At 42.9% G+C, this 25,998-nt stretch overlaps 1 protein-coding gene across 6 annotated transcripts in view; it reads right to left on the bottom strand.

Moving 5' to 3' along the window:
- Positions 1-25,998, bottom strand: part of SMAD2 (SMAD family member 2) — a 73,764-nt gene that overhangs the window by 25,196 nt on the left and 22,570 nt on the right. For all 6 annotated transcript variants that reach the window (XM_089497627.1, XM_089497608.1, XM_089497596.1 and 3 more), the window contains exon 2: positions 19,055-19,334. In XM_089497627.1, coding sequence (XP_089353753.1) covers positions 19,055-19,290 — 236 coding nt within the window. In that variant the 5' untranslated portion in view covers positions 19,291-19,334. The remainder of the gene's footprint in view (positions 1-19,054; positions 19,335-25,998) is intronic.

Genomic DNA, 25,998 nt, shown 5'->3' with positions numbered 1-25,998 from the left:
CACTGTTTTAAATTAGTGATGTGCTAGTACCATAATTTGTTTTTTTTAAAAAACTTTACTATAATCAATACCTTCTGTTACAGTCCACCTTCCTTATCAGCGGACTTGCCACCCATAGATTTAACCCCCCCCCCGTTGATGGCAAGCCCCCATTCTTGTTAATGGCGGTGTGTGCATATGACTGTGTTAGTGGGTGTGGGTGCACTGTGCCACCATTAAAATGAATGGGGCTTGAGCATGCGTGGATTTTTGTATCGGGGAGGTCTGGAACAGATTCCACACAAATATGGAGGTCTGACTGTATTTTGTTCAATCTATGCTGTTAACCACACTGGAAGAAAGGCAAGCTATAAATAACTATTGCCCCGGGGGGGGGGGTGTTACCTGACAAAGGTAAACATTAAGAGAGAGATAAAACTATACATGATCTGTGACACAGCATCTTTTGAGGAGTATAAATGACAGATTTATCTAGTTACTCATCTGTCCTTTTTAAGCAAGATACTGTAGTGAGTAGCGGCAGCACAATTCCAGATGCTTTTGGAGGAAGAACATTATCCAGGTCAGGGTTTTGTAGCGAACTGGCTGTAGTCACCCTGACAGATAACCTTCCTTTAGGAAACAGAAATGCCGAGTGCAACACAGTTGGATATTCTTTGTTTTCTCAGTGGTTTTCACTATGGTATCTTATTGGACTGATTCTGTGGGTCTCATATTAGCAGCATAGTGATATGTGATTCTGCTCCCACCTGCAGGGTCAGTTTCAGATATCAGCATCAGGGGAGTTTTGCTCAATTCTCTATCTTATCCCCTACACTTTTTAACACTTCATGAAACTGATACATGGGAGTATGAAAGATCCATGTGAAGTACCACCAAAACCCTGATGACACCCTATTCTTTCTCTCTCTGTTTGTAATCTGTGTTAGGTAAGGATATGCAGATGCTGAAGTGTTTTCTGATTGTCAGTAATAGACTGGATGAATGACAATAAACTGTCATTGGCTCTTGTTCCTGGTCTGTTTTAGGTGGGACTGCATTGAAGTTCAAATAGGTGCATTGCACAGCAATTACACCTTGATCCAGGACTGCCACTTGAAATTCAGATAGCCTCAGTGCCAGGAGGACTTTTTAAAAGCCTCAGTTGGTTCACCGCCAATATCATTCCTGTGTAAGCATACTCTGGCAGTACTGGTTCAAGTTCTGTAGCTTCCTGACTGGATTAACTGTAATATGTTACAGTGTTCCTTTAACAGAAATGTCAGATAGTGCCCAATATGACAGCCAGAACTGTAACTGGTATAGCCAGGAGAATCATACTGCACCGTTCTGAAGAAGCTGCATTGCCTTTATTCAATTTTGAGCACAATAAAAGATGGTGGTTGCACAGTGTTAATACCCTAAATGGCTTGGGACTCAAACAGCTGTGGGAGCATCTCCATCCATGTCAGGCTGCCCATGACTTATTTTAAGAGGCTACTCTCCAAAAGCTTTGGTATACTCTGTATCAACAAGGGAGGCTTCTTGACCCCAACCATGAATACTATTCTCTACAGCCATACAACTTTTATGGGAAACAGAATACAATGCTGTCTACAAAAGTTTAAGCATTAAAGTAGTAAATAAATTATTAGATACTTTAGGTAAAGGATAATATACATTGGGCCCTTGGTATCTGTTGGGGTTTGGTTCCTGGACCCTCTATGGATACCAAAATCTGTGAGCGCTCAAGTCCCATTAAATACAGTGGCTTAGTAAAATTGTGTCTCTTCTCTAAAATGGCAAAACCAAGGTTTTGTTTTTGAATTTATATTTGTTAAATATTTTCAAGCCATGGATGGTTGAATCTGTGGATCAAGAATCCATGGATACTGAGGCTCAACTGTACTTGAAAACTGCATATTCAGCTATGGGGTTGAGGCATCTGGGAAAGAGGTCTATGGTCAGATTATATGAACAAAATGTGCATAGAGAAAGTAAGTGATTTTGGTGCAAAATGATACTGAGGCATAATCAGAACCAAAGTCCAAAATATCTCTGGGTAAAACGTATTAAATTCACCCAGATTCACTTTTAGAGGGATAGCAATGTAAGCATCACAAGGAGGAGGAGGAAGCTGCAGGAGGGCAATTCTCTCAATTGAAAGAAAAGGACAAGCTCCCATCTATTTTCAATTGTACCAACCAAAATATACAAAAACTTATTAGAAGGAGCAGTTTATTCAAGAGCTTGCATAAAATGGAGACTATTTTTAAACTTCACTGCTCTTGAAGTGTGGATGCAGCCGCTATCACCAAGTAAGTATTACTTCACCACTGATTTCTCTAGACATCTGTAGAGGTGAAAGGTCAGTATAGCCAATACAATCTGTGAAGACAAGAGATGCTATGAAGCACAGTTTGACAAGCAGTAATGATCTGCATTAGTTAGTGAGATAAGAACTGGAATCCAATTGATGCACTACACTTATGTAACTTCTGTTACAATTTTATCTAGGTTAGACAGAACCAGAAAGGAAGGAAGGCAGATTCTTCATTGTCTGGAAAAGAAGGCTGAGGACTCCAAGCAGTCTATTTCTTCAGTGTCAGCATTGGGGAGGGGGTGGCCTTGAAGTAAAAAGCACACTGGGTTTTCAAAATTTCCATGGGATATGGAATTTTGCAAGCCACCATTGTCAGTGTCTAACTTTTAATTCCAGGGACCTCCTCTCCTTAGACTGGCATTCAACAAAACAACTACTTTGAATAGGCAGCTTTCCCCCTCCCCCAGATGACCATCACAAAGAACTGGGCTTCCTTTCTTAACAGTAACCACGCAGCTTTTTTCTCCTCACTGCCATCATGCTGCCACTGCGACTTAGAATGGAATACTTACAGCAGTATAAGAACACAGCAGACCTAGGACATAGGTAACTGATGATGCAATGGAGTGCAAAGAAAAACCACTTGCCATTTCAATGGCAGATTTACTCACTTGTTAGAACCTGCCCTAGCCTCCTTTGATCAAAAGGAAAAAATATTCCATGACATTATTCTATCACACTTCTTCCTTCAGGCAGACACTGAATGTTGTGACCACTTTTGAGTTTACATTATACAATGGTCCCTTGATATCCGCTGCAATTTGATTCCAGGACCACCTCCACCCCATCACTCTGTGGATACCAAAATCCATGGATGCTCAAGCACCATTAAATACAATGGCACAGTAAGATGGTGTCCCTTGTATAAAATGGCCAAATCAAGGTTTCCTTTTTAGAATTTATATATTTAAAATATTTCCAAACCACCAACGCCTGAATCCGTGGAGAAAAAAATCCATGGATATGAAGGGCTGACTGTAATCACATGCACAAACATTCTAACTAGTTTATCCAAGTATGAAAAATTTAATTTCACTCCTACTCAGCAAATCAGAAGTCAGCAGCTTCCACAGTGATAATAAGAAGCCATGTCATGTTATTATAATCTAGAGACTTCTCTCTCAACCTTCACCCTAGGGAAGCCTTGAAATAATGTTCAGGTCTCAGGGAATCCCTGCATAAAAATTATAACACACAGCACACGCATGCACACACACACACACACGGGTTTTTCACAGTCATGACCTCTTATGCAACCTCTAGCAATCTCTTGTAGAACACCACAGTTCCAGTGTACTGTGGTTGAGAAAGCCTGGTCTAGAGGCTTTTAAGCTCAGTTTACAAAGGCCAGGTCCTCAATCTCGTTTGGAACTCTTGGTGTAGTGCCTTCATTTTGGCCTTGCTCTCTAGAGTAAAACTCCTCACTGTCATTCCATGAATTCACACATGGCTGTTCTTCTACTGCCTATAATATCATGTAGTGATACACTCATCTGAAACAGGCACAACTGTTTAAATCTTGAAGGAGAAGATTAAGCACTCTAGTCTCAAGTGTTATATGTACAGAGGTGGGCAACTACCATTGTTTAGGCAGCCACACTGCCCTCCATGGGCCATGGAGCCCCATTCAACTGTGTCCTTCTATTTTAAATTTTAAAAGAAATTTTAAAGGGTACGACAGATCTTGCTAAATATTTGGTTCCCTGGGCCACTTCAGTCCCAGAACAGACCTTTTTAAAAAGTGAATTGGAAGTCAAATTCCAAATCATTTTTTGTTTTAAGAGAGTCTAAAATGGCTGGAATGGGGGCAAGAATGTTACAAAATTGCTCTCCATGTCCTCTAAGCAACATAAGGAGGGTGCCGAGAGGCCCTGGTGCACTTTCCCTACCCCTACAGTAAAACATCAATAGGAGATATTTGTAGATCTAGATTTCTCACCAAACTAAAACAGAGAGGAACAGAATTGCCACATCCATTTTGTATCTTAGCCTCAAAACAAAGAGTCCTTTGGTACTTCAAGACGAACACATTTCATCTTTGTGTGGTCTGCTTTGTAAATTTAAAACACATTGGTAGACTACTGGAATTCTAATAAAATAGTAGACAGAGAAAGAACCAAACAGAAAGCCTAAAGTAAAGGAAGCTAGCTGACTAGAAGTGAGTGTTTCTCAGATTGGTTCTTCTAGCCCAGAGCTTTCAGGTTGAAGAATGCGAGGTTTCTCCATACATAATACAGCCTCTTGAATCCTTTTCAGGAGAGATTGATTTTTATGCACAACCACGGAAGGATCTCTTGAGTATTGGGCAGCTAAATTCTAAAATCTGAGGCCTTCCATGCTACTAGTACTCAAAATCATTTTGGATTGCATCCAAATTCATGTTTCTTGCAATGAATTATTATTCCTCCTCCTTGAGGGATCCTCCAGCTCTGGGGGTACAGAGAGTGAAGAAAAGAACAGGAATTCCATTCATGCAGCTCTGGATTGAGTCTGCAATGAAATTAGTTAATTCAGCTGCGAGCAATAAAATTACAGGATGATCTTTTACAAAAGATCATTTTAAACACCAATTTCTTTGTGGTGTTTAAAACAGTAAAGCTAGCTCAAGCCTCTTTATCAAAATGTACTAATAACAGATAAAACTGCCATCCTGAAAGTTTCTTTTACTACTGGCTGGACCCTGAAGTCCTTTGCTATATTTTCAATAAATGCTTATTTGCAAGTAGATTCAATCAAAGAACAATGGTAATGGCAACAGTCTAACTTGATATCCCTACCTATGTAATTATTTAGAAAGCTTGCCATTTAGAGTCCAAAGAAGCTCTACACTTAGTCTCTGTTCTCAATTACCGATCCTGTAATGTGTTTTTGCCTTTTTCAACATTAAGAACAATCATTTTGTTCAGATACTAGTGGATATGTAAATATTTTCTCTCAATATGTTACCTTATACAAAGATATTACTCTCTATACCATATGTGTGAACTGAACATTCAAGTGATTAGTACAGCAGTCAGAATCTACAATTGCATGACAACTCCTACTAGGTTAAATCAGTCAAGTAGTCATATTAATAAACTTATTAAAACTTGTGACAGACTAAAATGGTGCCAATTCATAGTTTGCAGATTTAATAAAATTTGTTAAAACAGTGATAAACGTAAGCATGCTTCTTGCACCATAAGGCCTATTACAAAATGCCTCTATCACCTAAAAACAATGAAAGCATGTTTTTTGCATCAGAACGTGTCATGGAGATTTGAAGGCCATGATATTAAGTGTTTAAAATAAAATATTATAAAGGCAAATGAGATTGCTAGCAATGAGTTGGCTGTTATTATTTTAGCTGATTTGTTCCAATAACCAATATCATTATGTATCTCTTGATCCAACTGCCAAATTTTTTTCAAATGCTTTGGCAATTCATTCCATAAGGCTCCAAATTATCTCCAGCCTTTGAAGAGGTAGTGTCTACATCTGCACACACTTCATCGGGCAAAACAGAGCCCATCAGTCACCAAAGATGTTTTATCCCAAACTCAGTAACATTTTCCTTTTCAGTACTTTCTTGAAACAAACAAACAAACAAAAAAATAACACCTAGAACCGTAGTTCTCAACCTTTAGTTCTCCATTTGTTTTGGATTTCATCTCCCAAAAGCCCCAGCCAACTTGCCCAACGATCAGGAATTATGGGAGCTGAAGCCCAAACCATTTGGAGGACTAAGAGGGTGTACCAACTAGCATCTTTGGATGGCTTGGGGGTGGAGTAGGGGTGTGGCGTCTACACAATGCACGCCCCAATGCCGCCCTCAGGTCAGTGTGATGCCACACACCACATCATATGGACGGCATCACGGCACTCCTCTGGCGCTGTGTCCAGATGACAGAGTGCCAAAGGAGTGCCAAAAAGCCACGGCACTGGCGGCTATGGTGCCCTTTCCGCAGCATAGAAAGGAGACGCTTTTTGCGGCTCCCTTTTGCACCACGGAAAGGTGAGATCAGGGTTGCGGCATGCAATTGCCACTACCCCGATCTGGCACTAAAAGGGGTTGCTGCAGGCTGCCCCTTTGGGCAGTCTGTACAGCACCCAAGATTTGAGAACCACTGACCTAGAATAGAAAACATCTTCCTGGTGGACTAAATTTGGCTGCAAGTATAATTGTTGTTTCCCTTTAAAAGTACCTCTCCAATCATGGCAATTACTTATTAATTCTTCAACTCCCTTTCACCAATATTGTATGTGGTTCAATTTTACTTCCTAATGTCAAGGAATTGCTGTAGCCAGATTTTATGGTGTGGCAGGAGAAAGGTAAAGAATTGGCAGTAATGTGACCCAAGGAACCTCCTTCCCCCAACTCCTCAGTGCTATGAGAAAACATGCAAGCAGATACTACAGCAATCTGAGGGACTGCACTCTGCAGTGGTGGCCCACAATCACTTCTTCTTCCCACACTTTCAATTGTATATACCAAATGAAATAGAGGGAACTCTACTCTGAAGAAGAGATGGAAAATGAGAAATTAATAATGGATTTTGAGGAGATCCTGCCCCTCTTCTGTTTGGGTTTCCCTTAGGGGAAAAGCCTGGGAGGGAGGGAGGGAGGGAGGGAGGAGTGTGTGTGCACTCAGTTTTGACCTCACAAATAATCAAAATCATGAGTATCAAGTCTGCAAATGTGGAGGGCCAAGTGCAAAACCTAATTTTGAGAATGAGATTAAGTTGTAATTATAACATTCACCAATTAATAGAATTGGGTTTCCATTCAAGTATTACTTTTTAAAGCACAAACAGTGAGCAACAACCTTGGAAGAAGACCTACTTTTTCAGTCAACAGTTTAAACCTTCACAGCAGATAGGTAGATTGCAAATTATTCACTGAGCAACACATGACTTTGTAGTCCAAGTCTCAAAGCCATGGTTTAGATAAAACTGAGTGGTTCTTTGGAGATGGGTCATGCAGTCATCTTCTGTCTTTCATTAATGTGTTATTTTTTAAAAGAAGCAAATAACATAAAAAAGAAGATTAACACTCTCAACTATAGTTGCAACATGATTCCAGAGGGTTAACAGGAGCAATAAACAAGGAGGAAGGCAATACAGAAAAACTTCATGGAAAAATGCATATTAGCCTGCAGCTTTATTATTGATTTTTATGTTTGAGTTGCCTGCTTGCAAAGGAATTAGACTAAGATCTCAAGCACGGAGATGTCAAACATATGGTCCAAAGACTATATCCAGTTTGCTCTACAGCATGGCCATTGGGGATTGTGCCAAGTCCTTTTAAATAAGCAAAATCACTCTGATGTGTTAAATTATTCTTTTTAGACTGCAAGAAGATACCATCCCCACAGAATAATACTGATTTTCTTAAATTCAGAGGTGGGGGTTACTATTCTGCATCCCTAAGCTAAGGACAAACTGATTTAGGAATGGTAATGGTTCAATTCTGGCTATTAAAACAAAACCATGTTTCTGACTATCACTGCTGCTGCAACAAGCCTGCCATCTACTCTTTAAAAAGCCTCTTAGGGCAAGATTTGTCCTAAAACAGAAAATTCTTGCATCTTACAGGAACACTGGAAGTTGCTTTATATTGAGTGAGGTCATGGAGATATTTAGGGAATACTGCTGACATTGACCTATATGGGCTCTTTAAATTTTCAGGATGCTTTCCTAGCCCCACCTGGAGATGATGGGGACTGAATGTAGAACCATCTGCATACAATACATGTGATTTAATACTGAGTTACACCCTCTACGGCATCATACTTTGTTTTACCAATAATATACACCCCACCTTTTTATTTTGAAAGATGTTCAAAAATCCACAAAACAGGCTTACATACCTTCCTTATAATTTTAAATTCTTATGCCAATTTTTCAAGCAGCCTCTGTATGATAAGAAATGTAAATGCTAACCACAGCCTTATTTAGTGCATACCACGTTGTACATTAAGAAAGGGCAGCAAACATTAAAAACAGATGGAACGGATCAGGCCATGATCCAAAATTCAAAATATCCTGGGGTCCAATTTCTTCTGAAGTCTTCTTATCAGCATCTGTTTCCAGGGAATCCTCTGAACCTTTTAGATCTCCACAGAGAGAGAGTTGCCAGAAGAGGATTATACATTTCAAGACATGTATACATTTACTTTTCATTTAGATAGAGGAACATCTGCCATATTGTTGTCCAGTCCTCCTGCTTTTGATATATGCCATTTCTGAATATGTTAAAGTGATTGCAATACAGATCACATACAAGCCTACTGCCATATACCATGAGAACTGTAATTTTGGCAGGTTACAGACCGCAATATAAGTATGCGATGAGCGCGTACTAGGGTTAGGAAGGGGCGGTGCTTCCGCAACCCCCTAACCCTAGTACGCACTCTGCGCGCACAAAATGGCCGCCACCATCAATATGTCACGACTGTGCCGCCTCCAAATGAGGCGGCGCGGTTGTGGTGTATTGAGGCCGCACCGCGGCGCATAGTGCGCCCTTTGCGCAACCCCGGAAGGAGCTCCGTTTCGGAGCTCCTTCCTGCTTTGCGTCGCTGGGCGCAGCCTTCAGACGGCTGCGCCCAGCGACACATGGGAGAAAGGGGCCAAGCAGTCCCTTTCTCCTCCTCCCCGCCGCCACGGGGTGTCCTTGGGGCTTGAAGCACCAAGGACACCCCTTTCCAGGCTGCGGGGAAGCGGCCTTTTGCCGCTTCCCCGCAGCCTGCAAAGCGGCGGATCAGGGCCTCAGAGGCTGCCGGTCTGGCAGCTGAGGCCCCGATACACCGGGGAAAGGGGCGGGTGCAGGCCGCCCCAAACGGGCGGTCTGTAACCCACCTTTATTCCTCTTCCTGCTTCTTATTCTTTACAGCCACATCGGAGAAACTATTTCCCTCCCAATATTGGACTGAAATTCCGAACAGCCCTAGCCAACATTGACAATGGAGAGGAATCACAGGAGTTCAGACCAACATTGGAGGATCACATTTTCTCCACATGTGCTTTATAGAAAGAAAGCAAAAGGTTTTCTTGAACCTTTATGTAAAGGTATCTCACAGTACTGTCAAAGACCCTATTAAGTAAAGGGATCGACCTTTCCTGCATTAGGTGGGGGGAGAACACCCATAAAGAATGCTTAATGCCAACATGAAATATTTCATTTTGCAGAACCTAAGGAGCCTACCAGGTTCTGTAGGCTGTCAAAGAAAAGAATTAACAAAACCATCTCTGACTATTCCTTGCTTTAAAAAATCCTATGAAATAAATAGGGTCACCATGTGCAAACACAAAAATGCACACCCTCCACCACAATATTGAATATACAAATGATGTGTGCACCATAATAGCATGGGACCTTGCAACAATGCACAGAACATGTCTCATGGTTCCAGTTCATCGAGACCATTTAATTCCTCCCTCTACCCACTCTCCAGAGAGCCAGTATAGTTCTGGACTAAGAAAGACCAGGGTTTGAATCTCTGCTCAGCCATGGAAAGCCACTGGATGACCTTGGGTGAGTCACACTTCCTCAGCCACAGAGGAAGGCAACAGGAAACTTCTCTCTGAATAAATTTTACCAAGAAACACCCAATGATAGGTTCACCTTAGGGTCTCCCTAAGTCAGAAATGACCTGAAAGCACGCAACACTCAATGAGCATTACTAACCTATGTGCTGTTTTCCTTGGCCTCCATAGGGACTGTCTGGCGAGGCCAAATGAAATAGCCACACTCATGCTCAATTTCATCTACCTTAAAATCTTGACTTCTCTTTTGATATCTACAGACACCTCTTGCTTCTATTTCAGAGAACATTTTACAATAGCATCTCTTTGAGAATCAGGAACTGATAAAAAAAGAGAGAAACTCTTTCAGCTTTTCATAGATTGGTATCTCTCTTGCTCTCCCCTTCCTCTACAGCCATTCTATTCTGTTCTCACCTCCCATTCAAGATTTCTTGCCATCATGTTCTTAATTCATAGTTTGGTATCTCTCCCACTCCCCAAACAATGGTTTTGAGCTTCTGTGAACCTTGAGGTCTACCCTGTGCATGTGGTACAATTCTGGCTGTATAAATCACAGGACGACTTAAACATTGATTAGTATGAGGAACAAATAAGGCACTATAACAAATGCTGCCATACAAATTGCAGGGGTCTAACTACTCTAGTCTTGAGCACAGGATAAACAAATCTGGATCATTTCCAGACATGCAAAAACATTGGTTTTCTCCACTGATATCTATGAAAAGATCTTTTTTCTATCCCAGGGGTCACTTAAAGATAGCCACTCAGCATAAATCAGGAAATGTAATAAACAATGTAATATTTTTCCAGCCATCTTTCATATGTGACATAAACTACTTACACTGAAATCTCATTTTTTCTAGGTGTAACACTAACAGCCCTCCCATTCTGGATATACAACCACAGTCTTGTAGCTACTCACAGCTTTTAATTGCTATGTCTAGCAGCTTAGTTTTCTAGGGGTGGACATTCTGGAAATTGAGGGCATTTAAGTCTTTCATGGTCTTGGGCGAGATACAACGACATACCCACATTTAGCTAGATTCCATTGCTCTTCTTTCCTATAAAAGCCCTTGACTTCCTTTTCACCCTATTATCTAAAGTACTTTGAATTTGTAATCAAAGGAATAAAAAGGCTACGGTAGCATCTAACCAGTAACTGTCTACAAGATGGTAATAAAAGTAGTCATTTATCTTGTCCTTTCTCCCCCTGCTGCCCAAAATGTATACCTGCTTTGACTTTTTTTCAGCCTGTTCTAGAAATTACCTGAATTATACACTCTGGCCTCCCTAGACCTGCCTCTCACCATTTCTCTATGCCTACTCTACTCTACTCTATGCCTCGCCGGACACCGCTGCCAGAGCCGCGTTTCTGCCGGGCGGCCTCCTCCCGGGGTGTCGGAGGTGCGCAGCTGCGCACCGCCCCGGGAGTGCCGCCCACGGACTGCAAAGGGGACCGCTGCGGGACTCTGTTTTTACTTTTGGCTGCCCTTGGCGTTTTGCGGCAGCCGGGGAAGGGCTCTTTAAGGGACATCTGGGGGGAAGGCAAGGAAGAGGCTCACCAGGTGAGAGCAGTGAGCATAAAGCCGGGCGTCCGGACCTTCCTGCCACACCCCCTCCACCTCCTCGCCGGACACCGCTGCCAGAGCCGCGTTTCTGCCGGGCGGCCTCCTCCCGGGGTGTCGGAGGTGCGCAGCTGCGCACCGCCCCGGGAGTGCCGCCCATGGACTGCAAAGGGGACCGCTGCGGAACCCCACAGCGCTATCACTGCACAGCTACGCAGCTGCGCAGTTGCGCAGCTTTTATTGGGCTTAGGGAGGTTGTGGGTTAGCCTTAGAGCAGAGGATGCCTGAGGTGGCTAACCTCTGCTCTCTTAATTTGCTCGGGACGGGTGGGGGGAGGTTATGGATGTGGGGGATGCATGGGCCGGGGAGGAAGGGGATAACATCGTCATGGGCGGAGCTCCTATTGAGGTAGTGTGGGGCAGGGGGAGGTATGGCGGTGGGAGAAGGGACTTGCGTTCCAGGGGAAGGCGAGATCGATGCGTCATATCTATCTCCCCTTCCTGTCCCCCTCCCAACCTAAGGGACCTGAGGGTCACTCCAACCGTGCAACAAACCCTGTCGCTGCTCCTGTGCAATGCCAGATCAATTAACAACAAGTCCCACATCCTCCACGATCTGTTGGAGGACCAAAATTGTGATCTGGCTTGCATTACCGAGAGCAGTGAGCATAAAGCCGGGCGTCCGGACCTTCCTGCCACACCCCCTCCACCTCCTCGCCGGACACCGCTGCCAGAGCCGTGTTTCTGCCGGGCGGCCTCCTCCCGGGGTGTCGGAGGTGCGCAGCTGCGCACCGCCCCGGGAGTGCCGCCCATGGACTGCAAAGGGGACCGCTGCGGAACCCCACAGCGCTATCACTGCACAGCTACGCAGCTGCGCAGTTGCGCAGCTTTTATTGGGCTTAGGGAGGTTGTGGGTTAGCCTTAGAGCAGAGGATGCCTGAGGTGGCTAACCTCTGCTCTCTTAATTTGCTCGGGACGGGTGGGGGGAGGTTATGGATGTGGGGGATGCATGGGCCGGGGAGGAAGGGGATAACATCGTCATGGGCGGAGCTCCTATTGAGGTAGTGTGGGGCAGGGGGAGGTATGGCGGTGGGAGAAGGGACTTGCGTTCCAGGGGAAGGCGAGATCGATGCGTCATATCTATCTCCCCTTCCTGTCCCCCTCCCAACCTAAGGGACCTGAGGGTCACTCCAACCGTGCAACAAACCCTGTCGCTGCTCCTGTGCAATGCCAGATCAATTAACAACAAGTCCCACATCCTCCACGATCTGTTGGAGGACCAAAATTGTGATCTGGCTTGCATTACCGAGACCTGGCTTGGGCCTGAAGGGGATGCTGTGTGGGCTCAGGCCCTGCCTGCTGGGTTCTCGGTGAAGGACCAGCCCAGGTTAGGTGGGCGGGGGGGGGTGTGGCCTTGATACATAGGAACACCGTGTCCCTCACCAGGAACCACATCCGACAGACGTCCTACACCGAGTGTATTTACCTGACCCTAAAAGCGAGGGAAGGTCTAGGGATTCTGTTGGTGTATCGGCCACCCCGTGCACTAATGGACTCCCTTAACGAGCTGACACAGCTGGTCGCTGAACTGATGCTGGAGACGCCCAGGCTACTTGTCCTGGGCGACTTCAACATCTCCCTCACGGCCAGCTATGTTCCATCCGGTGCGGCTCGCGAATTCATGGATACCATAGCGGCCATGGGCCTGTCCCAGCTGATTTCGGGTCCTACGCATTGCGCGGGTAATACGCTCGATTTGGTCTTCTGTTCGGAGGCGGATAATCCGTGGGCGGAAATAACTAATATTTCACCCCTGCCATGGACAGATCATTTCCTGGTAGAGGCTAAAATCAAGGTCTCTACCCAGATCCCCCCCGGGGGTGGTGGACCTATTAGGATGGTCCACCCTCGAAGGCTGATGAAACCCAAAAGGTTCCAGGAAGCCCTAGAGGGATACATGGTTGGAAGTGACGGCGACTCTGTTGATGCCCTGACTGGTATTTGGAATACCGGTCTCTCTACGGCTATACACAGTATCGCTCCCAAGCGCCCTCTCAGACCCGCTTCCAAGTGCAAGCCCTGGTATACGGAAGATCTCCGGGCAAGGAAGCGGGAACTGCGACGGCTAGAGTACCGTTGGCGGAAACACCTTTGCTTAGACGACAAGGCTCTCCTAGACCAACTGTTAGAGGACTACGGAGAGGCGATACGAGCAGCTAAGAACTCGTTCTATGGTGCTCGTATTGCGTCCGCGGAGTCGCGTCCAGCAGAGTTGTTCAGAGTGGTCAGGGAGCTAACTCAGCTCCCTCCCGCCCTGAACCAGATCCTTGAACCTTCTAAGGCCTGCTGTGACCAATTTAATAACTTCTTCGCGGATAAAACCTCTCGGATAAGCGAAGGTCTTAACGCCGACATTATAGCAGAACCTAGGGTAGAGGCGTCCAGAGCCTCCGTGGACTCCATTAAACTGGATCAGTTTGAGTTGGTAAGTACCGATGATGTGGACAAGATCCTCGGAAGTGTTCGGAAGACAACCTGCTCTCTCGATCCCTGCCCCTCGTGGCTAGCGGCCCAGGGGGGACCGGCAGTAACTTCACTGTTACGCCGGATTATTAATACATCTTTGAGGGAAGGGCAATTTCCATCTGATTTAAAATTGGCCATTGTTAAACCTTTATTAAAAAAGACCTCCCTCGACCCCCTGGTACATAATAATTATCGGCCAGTTTCACTGCTGCCATTTCTGGGGAAGGTGATCGAGAGGGCGGTTGCAATCCAGCTTCAGTCAGTCTTGGATGAAACGGATTATCTGGACCCATTTCAAACTGGCTTTCGGGCGGGTTACGGGGTTGAGACGGCCATGGTCGCCTTGGTCGATGATCTCCGTCTGGGCATCGACAGGGGAAGCGTGTCCCTGTTGGTGCTCTTGGACATCTCAGCGGCTTTCGATACCATAGACCATGGTATCCTTCTGGAACGCCTGGCTGAGGTGGGAATCGGGGGCACTGCGCTCCAGTGGTTCCGGTCCTACCTCTCTGGGAGGTTCCAGATGGTGCAGCTGGGAGACGTGTGCTCCGATGAGCGGGCCCTTAAAACCGGGGTCCCTCAAGGAGCCATTCTGTCTCCCATGCTATTTAACATTTACATGAAACCGCTGGGAGAGATCATCCGGAGACATGGGGCGCGGGGTTATCAGTACACTGATGACACCCAAATAATTTTCTCTATGTCTCCGACTGATGCAGTGACTGAGGATGGCGTCTCTCCTCTCGTGGCCTGTCTGGAGTCAGTAATGGGCTGGATGAGGGAAAACCGACTCAAGCTGAATCCAGAGAAAACGAAGGTACTTGTGATAGGTTCCCCTGGTCCAGGAATGGCGGTGGTTCCACCTGTCCTGAACGGGGTCACGCTCCCTGTGAAGGACTCCGTGCACAGTCTGGGGGTGCTTCTTGACTCGTCGCTTCACCTGACTGCTCAGGTGAATGCGACGGTCAAGAACACCTGCTATCAGCTTCGGCTTATTCGCCAGCTGCGCCCATACCTGACCCAGAGGGACCTTGAAACTGTGGTATATGCTCTGGTAACCTCGAGACTGGACTTCTGCAATGTACTCTACATGGGGCAACCCTTATACCAAACCCGGAAGCTACAAATGGTGCAGAATATGGCAGCCAGGCTGGTCACTGGTACTTCCAGGGCCAGCCATATAACACCGGTGTTAAAAGACCTCCATTGGCTGCCCATTCGCTTCCGGGCACAATATAAGGCGTTGGTGATTACCTATAAAGCCCTAAATGGCTTGGGCCCGGGATACCTGAAGGACCGCCTCTCCCCGTATATTCCGTCCCGCACCCTCAGAACATCTGGGCAGCAATTACTTAGGGTACCGGGGGCTAGGCTCACCTCCACTATGAGGAGGACTTTTTCCATCGCCGCCCCGGCCCTTTGGAACACGCTGCCCACAGAGCTCCGCTCGGCCACCTCCCTGGCCCAACTTAGAAAGGACTTAAAAACCTTTCTATTTCAGTCTGCATTCCCCGAATAAAATCCTAATAGACCTCCCTTCCTCTTTAAGAGCAAGAGGATCGGCTAACGGGGCTTTTAGTTTATTCTTATTTTACTGTATGTATTTTTATATTAATGTGTGTTGTTTACTTGTATTGTTTTATCCTGTTGTGAACCGCCCTGATCTTTGGAAGGTGCGGTATAGAAATAAAAATTTTATTTATTTTATTTATTATTACTTGGCAAGCCACCACTCTAACTCAAACTTCTCTTTCTCTGTCTCAAGACAAGTCTCCAGTGCTAGAGATATTTTATTCTTCCTATAGACATTTTATGATACTTACAATCTTTTGCAACTGAGTTAATTAATCCACTTTTTGTCAAAATATGTGTGTACCATGTCTCTACAAGAGCTCTTGATATGTGTGTGGATAAGAGCATTTGGTAAAATCAAACAAATACCAACAGCTCTTTGAATTGTTACCATTTAGCTTTATTAGGTTTAAAGCTTATCCTTCATAACCAACTACAGAGTGGGTTTTATTGTTAAAAAGTGGCTGGTGGCATTATCACCAGCTTTATCACCAGCAAAGAGGGACTTAAAATCAATTTTCTCTCTGTGACTTGCTGTTAACTCACTCATCTAGTTTGCGGCTCTCAGTTTTAAATTTAATGTTTTAAATTTCTGTGTACTTTTTTTTTGTCCTGTTGCACTTATGCTGCTTGTGATTTCATGCACTGGTTCAAAATTTTGGATTCTTGGAATTAACAAGTCTGTTGGTATTTGTTGCCCAATCATTTTCTTGGCTGATCCTGCCCAGTAGGGAACTTCAAAACAAACAAGAAATCCTCAATCTGCATTCCTTTTAGTACGCCACTTACACCCTGGCTTGCTGTTGCTTAATAAGCTAGAATAATTGGCCAGAATTTATTTTGGCTTAGTGTTCTTGCTTATTAGGACAGCAAAAAGCCAGAAATCCTGGCTAAAATGTAATGTCAAACAAACCACAAACATGGATTTGTTTTCACATTTCTCAGTGGCAGATGAAACCAACGAGACACAATTACATTTCTGACTATGAACAACTGGATACAATAATTACCAACCAGTCTCCAACACTGCATTTCTGGCCAAGGTACTGGAGCGTGTGTTGACCTCCCACTACATGGACCTAGATAAGATGGTGGCCACCCAACTACATGGATTCCTTAATGAGATTAATTATCTGGAGCTGGAACCATTTCAATCTGGCTTCAGATTGTAGTGGCAAACCTAGAAGATGGTAGTGGAGGACTTCTGTTCCAACTCTTTGTCACTGGCCTGTGAGGTCACGCAGGGTTCTGTTTTGACCCTCATACAATTCAATATATACTTGAAACCACTGGAAGAGGCTGTCCAAAAGTTTAGGGTTTGGTGTCATCAAGATGCTAATGACACCTATCTCCATGTCTCCTTTCCACCTCCATCCAAGGAAACTGTTTCAGTTCTAAACAAGTGCTCATCAGCAGTAACAGACTAAAGTCAACAAACTGTGCACAAAAAGCAGAGTTGCTTCTGGTCAGTCAAAAGGTAAATCAGAGAATGGGGATTCAGCCTGCGCTGGACAGTGTTAGACTTCTCCTGAAGATGTAGGTTTGCAGTTATAATGTACTCCTGTGCTAAGTCCTGAACATGGGTGCTTGGGTTTCTGCAATGTCCATGAATGCATTTGCATGGTTAAAACAAGTGTGCCAATCAGACCCGTTCCTTGGGATATCTGACTTGGCCATGGTGATACATGTCTTAGTTACATCTCGTCTGGATTACTAGAATACATTCAACATCAGGCTGCTTTTGAAGAGTATTCAGAAATGTCACCTGGCACAGCCATATTGTTAACTATTATTATTATTATTATTATTAAACTTTATTTTAATTCTATTCTATTTAATTCTTAATTTATTCTATAGCGCTGTAATTATACACAGCGCTGTACAAAGTCGGTAAAATTAGGAGTAAATAAAAGCCTGCCCAAGGCGTACATTCTAAGATAATAACAATTAAAAGATGAATAGATAAAATTACCATATAGAAAAAAGAAAAAAAAACAGATTAAAAACATCAAATATCAGGGCTTGCTACAGAAAACACACAATTCCCTTGCTGGAACACCTCCACTGTTTTTTCAAGCACAAGTGTTTTTCAAGCACAACTGAAAGTGCTGATTATGAACATGATAAGGCTCAAGACCAAGCTATTTGAAGAGTTTTGAAAGAATTTAGGTATTACCATAAATATGCCTTTTATAATAATAATAATATTTTTTATTTATATACCGCTTTTCCAAAAAGATCAAAGCGGTTTACATAGAGTTTAAAACCAATTACAAAAACATCATAAAATAGATAAAACCAAGAGCACTAAATACAATATACAATCTAAAAACAATCATTCAATCAATCAATCAGCAGGGTGAGGTAGAGAATCAATGGGATCAGAGTACACAACTTCATTTTCCAGGGGGGAAGGCTTGATAGAAGAGGAAGATTTTAAGCCTCTTTTTAAATGTTTCCAGGGGGGTGATAAGACGGAACTCGTCGGGAAGACTATTCCAGATTTGTGGGGCCGCTACTGAGAAGGCCATCTGGGAAGTAATAACATATTTAGAAGGTGGAATTTCCAACAAGTTCTTCCCGGTTGTTCTGAATGTGCGGGGCAGATTATATGGGGAGATGCAGTCCCTCAAGTAACTCGGGCCCAAGCCATGTAGGGCTTTATAGGTAATAACCAACACCTTGTATTGTGCTTGGAAGCGAACAGGCATTCCCTTCATTACCCACATGCCTTTTCCTTCTGTTGCTCTTCCAACTTTCTTCTTTGCTCACCTTCTTGATATCTGCATTGACTATTCTTTTCAGTTCTGTTAGGAGTGACAACTTCTAAAATCATCATTTACTTTTTATAACCCACTTGGATTGCTACCTAATCAAAGCTAGCTTCTTCTTAGCTGTATTAGTGTCTACAGTCCCTGATTATGTGACTTTCCCCCTGGCCTGGATGCCAGAAGAACACTATTCTGTAAGAAAAACTCATTTAAAAAAAAAAAAAAGAACCTGTACTCTGATCTGGGAATACTTCCCATTTCACCACATGTATCTGCCTCCTTCTATGGTCATTGTTTGAAGGATTAGAAGAAATCTAGATTTTCCTTGTAATGCAAAGAGATGGCAAACAGACGTTCTGGAACCAATTCTGATAAATCAAGACCGGTTTGCAGAGTAAATATGGGTTTATACCACTGACTTGAGGTAACTATTCAAAACTGTAAGATGACATTTTCATGTGATTAGATGACTGAAGCCTGCTGAAAAAGGTATTTCAAAATATACTTTAACTGAAATGTAATTAGTAATCTTGCTGTTCAGATCACTGCGCAATACCAGCAACATTTATAGTAAAATACATTAAAACAAAGACCGATATCTCCACAGGGAAAGTAACCCTATGCAAACTGATATTCAAGATCCTTATGAGCCTTGCTAGAATAATTTAAACAGACACAAAACATGCTTAGATTAGCAATTGGTTTGGGATCAGGTTCTGCTTTAAAGAGTTCTTACCTTGGTATTGTAACACATTTTGTATTGCAGTTCTGAGTGGTGATTGCTTTTTCAAGCTCATCCAGTTGTCCTGTCTTCTTCAACTTCTTGACCAAGCTTTTCACTGCTTTCTCACACCATTTTTCTTCCTGACCGTTCTGTTCACCTCCGCCAGCCCCTCCTGAACCACCAGCAGACTTCTTCCACCCTAACAGTCTCTTCACAACAGGTGGGGTAAATGGCAATATAGATGACATGACCCAGGCGTAGTACAACTTATGCAATGAATTGCCTTTACAATCTATGGAAAAGAAAACCCATGAGAAATGTTAAGAGAACACCTTTACCTTTCACTTAGTATAAAGAAAATCAAACATTTCATAAAAAACAAACACCAAAGTCTTGAAATGTTGATGATAGCATAAAAGGCTGTAAAAACTAACTTAAAACTTCTTTTTCCAATTATAACATATTCTGTTCTGGCAATCTTTAAAAAAGGTTCCTTACAGAAACTGTGACCAAATTGTTTTACAGAGGTCCAGAATGTAGTGGACCCAGGATTCACAGGGTTAATACGCCATAACATTTTAATTAGCAGAAACTATTACAGTGTCTCCTACCCCATCCCTGGATTCCTCTGTTCCCTGTTAGTTCAACAACAATGCCCACAGTAACTGGAGTGGAAATGAAATTATGTAACGGCCAAGATCCTACATCACGGGTGTAACATCACACTCACAGAGGTATATGATGACTGTTTATCAGTGAAGTAGAGTAGTATGTAATTGACTGTTCAAACAATTGTGAAATTTTTGTTTGCATTGCTTATCTGAAATGCTCAATGACACCACACTTTAGGCATAATGACAGCACACTGTAGGCAACGCATGCATTTTGGCAACCATCTACTGAAAACAGACTTCCACACCAGACAGAAGTGACTGGACAATGTCCAATCAAATCTGCAGGGGAACTTATAGCATGACATCAAAAAAATCTATTTGTAATGATTTTGGATGAAATCAGTTACCATAATGTGGCATGGATGAAAAAAAGAATTCACAAGCCCTAAATCTAATTACTAGGCCCAAGCAGAGTAGATCCACTGATTCAATGGGATGTACATAGCATTCATTTAACATTCAGCAATTCATTCAATGTATCTACTCTACTTGACACTAGCAACTGGAAATTCACACACTAATCATGTAATTCAAGGTGAGAAGTATAATGGACAAAAAATTGCCTATCAAAAATCTGATATAACCTGAAGCTTTGCTTACACAAACCACAATCACCAAATATATATACAAAGCTCTGATTAAAAAATAAGTGTTTACTTTTCAATGAGAAAAGATTTTTTTAAACGAATAAAATAACGACTTTCTACTGTTTTTTCTCCATAAAAGGGGACAAAGGTACAGTGAAGGACATAGAATTCTAAAGAATGCAACCTCCTTGTATACTGAAACATAAAGGATCTCAATATCAGCAGCCATTGCTGATCCTAGAAGGATTCAATTTGGTATTATCAGATAAAACAAGAAAGTCAGTGTGATGTAGTAATCTGAGTGTGGGACTAGGATTCTAGTAGATGAAAAATGAGATCTCTGCTCAGCCATGCAAACCCACTGAGCGTCCCTCAGCAAGCTGCATACTCTCAGCCTCAGAGGAAGGCAATGGCAAATCCCTGCTAAACATTTTTTTCTAAGAAAACCCTAGAGTCACAATAATTTAGAAATGACTTCAAGGCACAAAACAACAAGATAAAGTAAGGGGTCGAACTACTGATAGCACTTCCTGCAAAATGCTATTGAATTTCCTCTTGGCAATCTGGGTTTAGCACAGCAGCCAATAACTGAGCTCAAGGGCCAAGAATGTAATTTGCCAAATGAAATTAATGTCTGGCTAACAGATTGACTAATGATAGCACCTATAAAACAATAGGAAGCCAAGTTTGCATCCTACTGCTTCTGCAACAGCTCTAGCAATAGAAAAGAGAAGGATTAATACAAGACACTCACCAGCTTCCACTTCTCTACACAAATATCACAAGAAAGGCTGGCAGGAGAGAAGAAAGCAGCCTGTGGAGCAATCCTAATTCAGTTTTCCAGAGCAAGCTGTGACAAATTTTACTCAACTATTCAAATGAACAGGATTTTAAAGAGGTCCAGGCAACAAAACCACAGTACCAGCTTAGAAATAACATTTGTTTTAGGACTGCCAGTGTGAAAACTGGAGATGGCTCCTACACTTTTAATGGTTGCGCAGAAGAATGAATTTCAGAATTTGCTTGTTACCTAATTTCATGACAAACACCTCTTGAAACTCCCTCTTCTACGCAACCATTAAAGGTACAGGAGAACTCTCTAGTTTTCAATCTAGCAACCCTTCATTGTCTAGAAAAAAATAGGTGGCACTTTTCCACTGGGAGTGATGTTCTGAAACGACCTGCAGTTAAAAGTCCAAAGTACACACTTCAAGAATCTAGCACTATAGATTGCCATAGTGACTACCATGGTGTTAGAGTCCTAATGCATCTAGGAAAATTTAAGGTAACCATAAATGTAAAAAAAACCCTGAATCTTAAATTTGCCTAAGATATAAAGTCAGCCCTCCACATCCACAGATTATCCATGGATTCAAGCATCCATGGCTTGATTTTTTTTGAAAAAAATTCAAAAATTCAAAAAGCAAACCTCGATTTTGCAATTTTATGAAGGGGCCACTATTTTACTATGGCATTGTATTTAATGGGACTTGAACATCCATGGATTTTGTTTCACATGTGGTCCTGGAACCAAATCAGCAGATACCAAGGACCTAGTGTAAAACAAATCTCATCTTCAAAAAAACCTATTCATTGACAATAATGTGATAACAATGAAGATCACATATACAGTCGGCCCTCCTTATATGCAGGCTTGCCTTCCACAGCTTTGAGCTTAGGTGGAAGGCAAGCCCCGGCAGAAATAATGGGGTGCGCACGTGTGCTGTGCCCCCGCCTGCACCTCATTATTTTCTATGGGGCTTGAGTATACGCTCTCTTCCCCATACATGGGGGGGGGGGGAATCTGGAACGGATCCATGTATGGGGAGGGTGGACTGTACAGCAGCCTTTACCATAGTTGCTCCAAAATTGTGGAATGGTCTTCTGGAGGAGATCCGTCTTATTGCCTCCTTGGAGGCATTTAAGAGGGCACTTAAGACAGACCTCTTTCGGCGAGCTTACCCACCTGACCTTGTGTAAGAGATATTTCCCATCTTTCTGACCATTGCATAACTCTATCATATTTCCACCTGAGGATGAGGTAGTTTAAATTAATTGTTATCCTATGTTATCAATGTGTTTCTATGTGTATTTTAATGAGTTGTAATCCCACCTTAATCCATTTAGGAGAGGCGGGAAAATATAAATAACTATATTATATTATTATTATTACATAGGATTCATTATTATTATTATTATTATTATTATTATTTATATAGCGCTGTAGATTTGCACAGTGCTGTACATAAAAACAACAAATATAAAAGAGTAAACCTGCCTATGGTGTACAATCTAAGAAATAATAGGATAATACAAATAAAATACATAGCAATACAGGAAATGGATCAATAAAACTGGCAACAAAAAGAACATCAGATAGCAAGTGACAATCACAGAATGTCTGGGAATGCTTCTCTGAACAGTCTTCAACTCCATTTTTAAGCTGGTTAAAGAAGTGATGGCCTTTGCTTGCAGGGGAAGAAAATTCCAGGAGTGAGGGGCAGCAAGTGAAAAGGGGCGAATCCTAGATGAGGCAGAGGAAATCCTGGGCTGGGACAGCCGACTTTGACTACCAGAACGGAGGGCCCGAGTGGGAAGGTGAGGAGAAAAAAGGTCTGCTAAATAAGGGGGGGGGGGGGGGGCAGCCCATGAAAAAGTAAATTACGTGCCTTCAAGTAAATTGTCCACCAAAGGTCACCCAATGAACTTCATAACATTTTCCTAGGCACTGAACACTCACAGGTCGTTTGTCATTGCTTTCCTTTTAATATAGAATCACATAGTTGGAAGAGATCACAAGGGCCAACTAGTCTAACCCGATTTTGCCATGCAGGAAGATACAGTCATCCCTCCACATTTGCAGACTTGACTTTGGCAGATTTGATTATTCATGGATTTTATTAATATGTTCTCTCTAGGAATCTCTAAGTCCTCCAACGCAACTTTATGGTCAACTGTGAAGACACACCCAACTAAAGGTGGTGGCAGGTTTGGGTGTGCAACGCCGGTACCCTGGTGAGATCAAACTCTTTACCCAAAAAAGGCTCTGAAGCTGAATGTAAAGTTCAAAAGGGGGGAAATTTAATTTAAAGGACAAAAATAAAGAGTTTTCTCCTCCCCAGCTCTAAACAAAAGATACTTTACAGCTTTAGCAATCTTCTGGATGTCATCTTTCTGGGTCTGATGTTGGTTTGCTCTCCTCTCTCAATGGAACTGGTGCAGGGTCTTTCAGCTCCTGAATTCCTTTATTCACTTGCTGATGGTAACTAAAATGGCTAAATACTGGTAACTAAAATGGCTATCGTGTAAGAAATGCCCTTTCCAGCTGTCTGGGCCTGTTTGCCACCAAAAAGACAGCTCTCTGCCTGCTCACAGCAAAGACTGCTCCAAACTAAAAGCTTCCAGCTACAACAGAGCATGCTGGGAAAGGGCAAACCAAACCTGGAAATAATGCAGGGGAATCCTACAGCTCCTCCCACAACTAATACAAAGAACTTTTCTACACTAAACATACTATGGCCTGAACCAATGTGAGAGAAAATGCAGGGGGAGATTCAATCAGTCCTGGCAGGACATCACATCAACTTTAACCAAAAGTTAAAGTTCAAGGACCTAGAGATTCCTAGAGAGAACACTCCACTAGGCATTTCTAGCTCCTCCAGCGCAATTCTATGGTCAATGTCTGGCAGATGCTGAGTATAGAGTTGCACTGCAGGACCTAGAGATTCCTAGAGAGGTATTCTCTCAGCTAGAAACATAGTGCTTTTGTTACTTGTGGTTTGTCCACTTTCACAGGGGTCCTGTGCCCCTAAGCCTAGCAAATGTGGAGGGACAACTGTACAATCAAAGCACCCCCGATAGATGGCCATTAAGCCTCTGTTTAAAGACCCTCAAAGGAGACACTGAGGGAATGTGTTCCACTGTGGAATAGCTCTTATTGTCAGGAAGTGCCTCTAATGTTGAGGTGGAATCTCTTTTCCTGAAGCGTGAATCTTTTGCTCCAGTTCCTATTTTCTGGAATTGCAGCAAATAAATTTGGTCCATCCTAAATATGACAGTTTTTTTTAAATACTTAGCCTACACAATCTGGTCTTCCAAGATACTCTCCCTTCCAAGTACTAAATAGGCCTGACCCTGAACACTACCATAACATTAGGAATGTGTTGTCCTTTCAGTTAAACCTTCTTTAGGGATTGTGTTGTCTGACAGTTACTCATATCTCTACTGTTTAAGGATAGAGAACAAACTGGATATTAATAAGAACATGAAAACAGAATATGTTTCATTTTCCACAATTATTTCCTAAGGTTTAAACAAGGGAGAGAAACTCTGCCTGAACTAAGTAATTCCATCCTCAGAAACGTCGTCACATGCTAAGTTGGCACAAGCTCTTCATATCCTAATCAAGCAATGACCTCCACATGTGGATGAGCCAATACTGATGCAGTCTTTCAGCCTACACTACACCTAATGTTTTTCAGCAAAACAGTTCCTCCCAGAGGAAGGAAAGAATCAGCATTCCTCAAAAATCTGCATTATGAGGATGAAAGCATTTTTCACTCCTGCACCTACCAGGTTCAGTTTCACAGGGCTCAGGAAACAAAACCATCAGTTTTTCCCCACATAAATTTCATTTTACCTCCCTGATGCAAAGGGTGGTATGTACAGGGGTTTCTGTATATTTTCATGTATAAGTCTAGAAACTTTGGTCAAAAAATGACCCAAAAACCTTGAATCGACTTATCCACGGGTCAATGCATGCACTAAGCATTATACAGTGTGGCTGCGCCAAGCACGGATGCATTTTACATGACTTCCAGCTTACACGGAAGCTGCACGGGAAGAACAATAATGGCGCACACGCTTTGGTGCCACATGCACACGTCCCATTATTTCCTATGGGGCTCAAGCATAGGCAGATTTTCCCTTATGCAGGGGAATCTGGAATGGATCCCCGTGTAAGTAGAGGGCCCACTGTCCTTTAACTCTTGTTTTTAAAAGGAACCATCCCCTGGTGAAAGGCAAGAGTGTAATTTGTCCTGGAAGCACTTACCCCCTTCTGCTCTCTCATTCATCCAGTGTATGACCACAAACAGTTATGGTTGCTGGAATTCTGTAAGTTCTTTGGCATTGTTTTCCTTTGCTTCATTTTTCAGATCCTTAGTTAGATGCCCCTGTTTTACCCTCGACTTTTGGCCCCCAAACCTGCCCTTGACTTATATGTGAGGTCGACCTATAGCTGAGCACATACAGTATTTTGTTTAACGTTACAGCAACTAAATGTGGTTGAGATGTTAGGCTGAAATGTGGGTTAGGCTTAAACTATCCTAGGTCACCCAGTGAACTTGATCTTCCAGGAATAATTGAATCCGGGTTCTTCTCTGCTAAGTCCGACATTAAACCACTATTCACTATAGCTCCATAGAAAACCAAATCTTCACACATGAAGGTATCTGAAAGGCTACCTTTAAAAAAAGCTTATGCCTACTCCAAGCATTACAGCAAGGTCTAACTTTTAAAGGCAGGGGAGGAGAGAGATTAAAAAAAACTGGAAAAACATTTTTCCTCCCTGCTGAGTATGATCTTTAGATCTGAGGGAGGCAATCATTTCATTGGTTACCGTGAGCCCCAGACACCATAGGCAATGAGAAGATATGACAAAAGCTAGGCTAAGAAACCAACCTCCTCTAACATT

This window comes from Sceloporus occidentalis, unplaced genomic scaffold (genome assembly GCF_023333645.1).
Source record: "Sceloporus occidentalis isolate IW3139 unplaced genomic scaffold, rSceOcc1.0.p SCAF_1, whole genome shotgun sequence".
Lineage (NCBI taxonomy): Eukaryota > Metazoa > Chordata > Lepidosauria > Squamata > Phrynosomatidae > Sceloporus > Sceloporus occidentalis.
The sequence above is the reverse complement of the archived record's forward strand: the minus strand, read 5'-3'. Positions and strand labels throughout refer to the sequence as shown.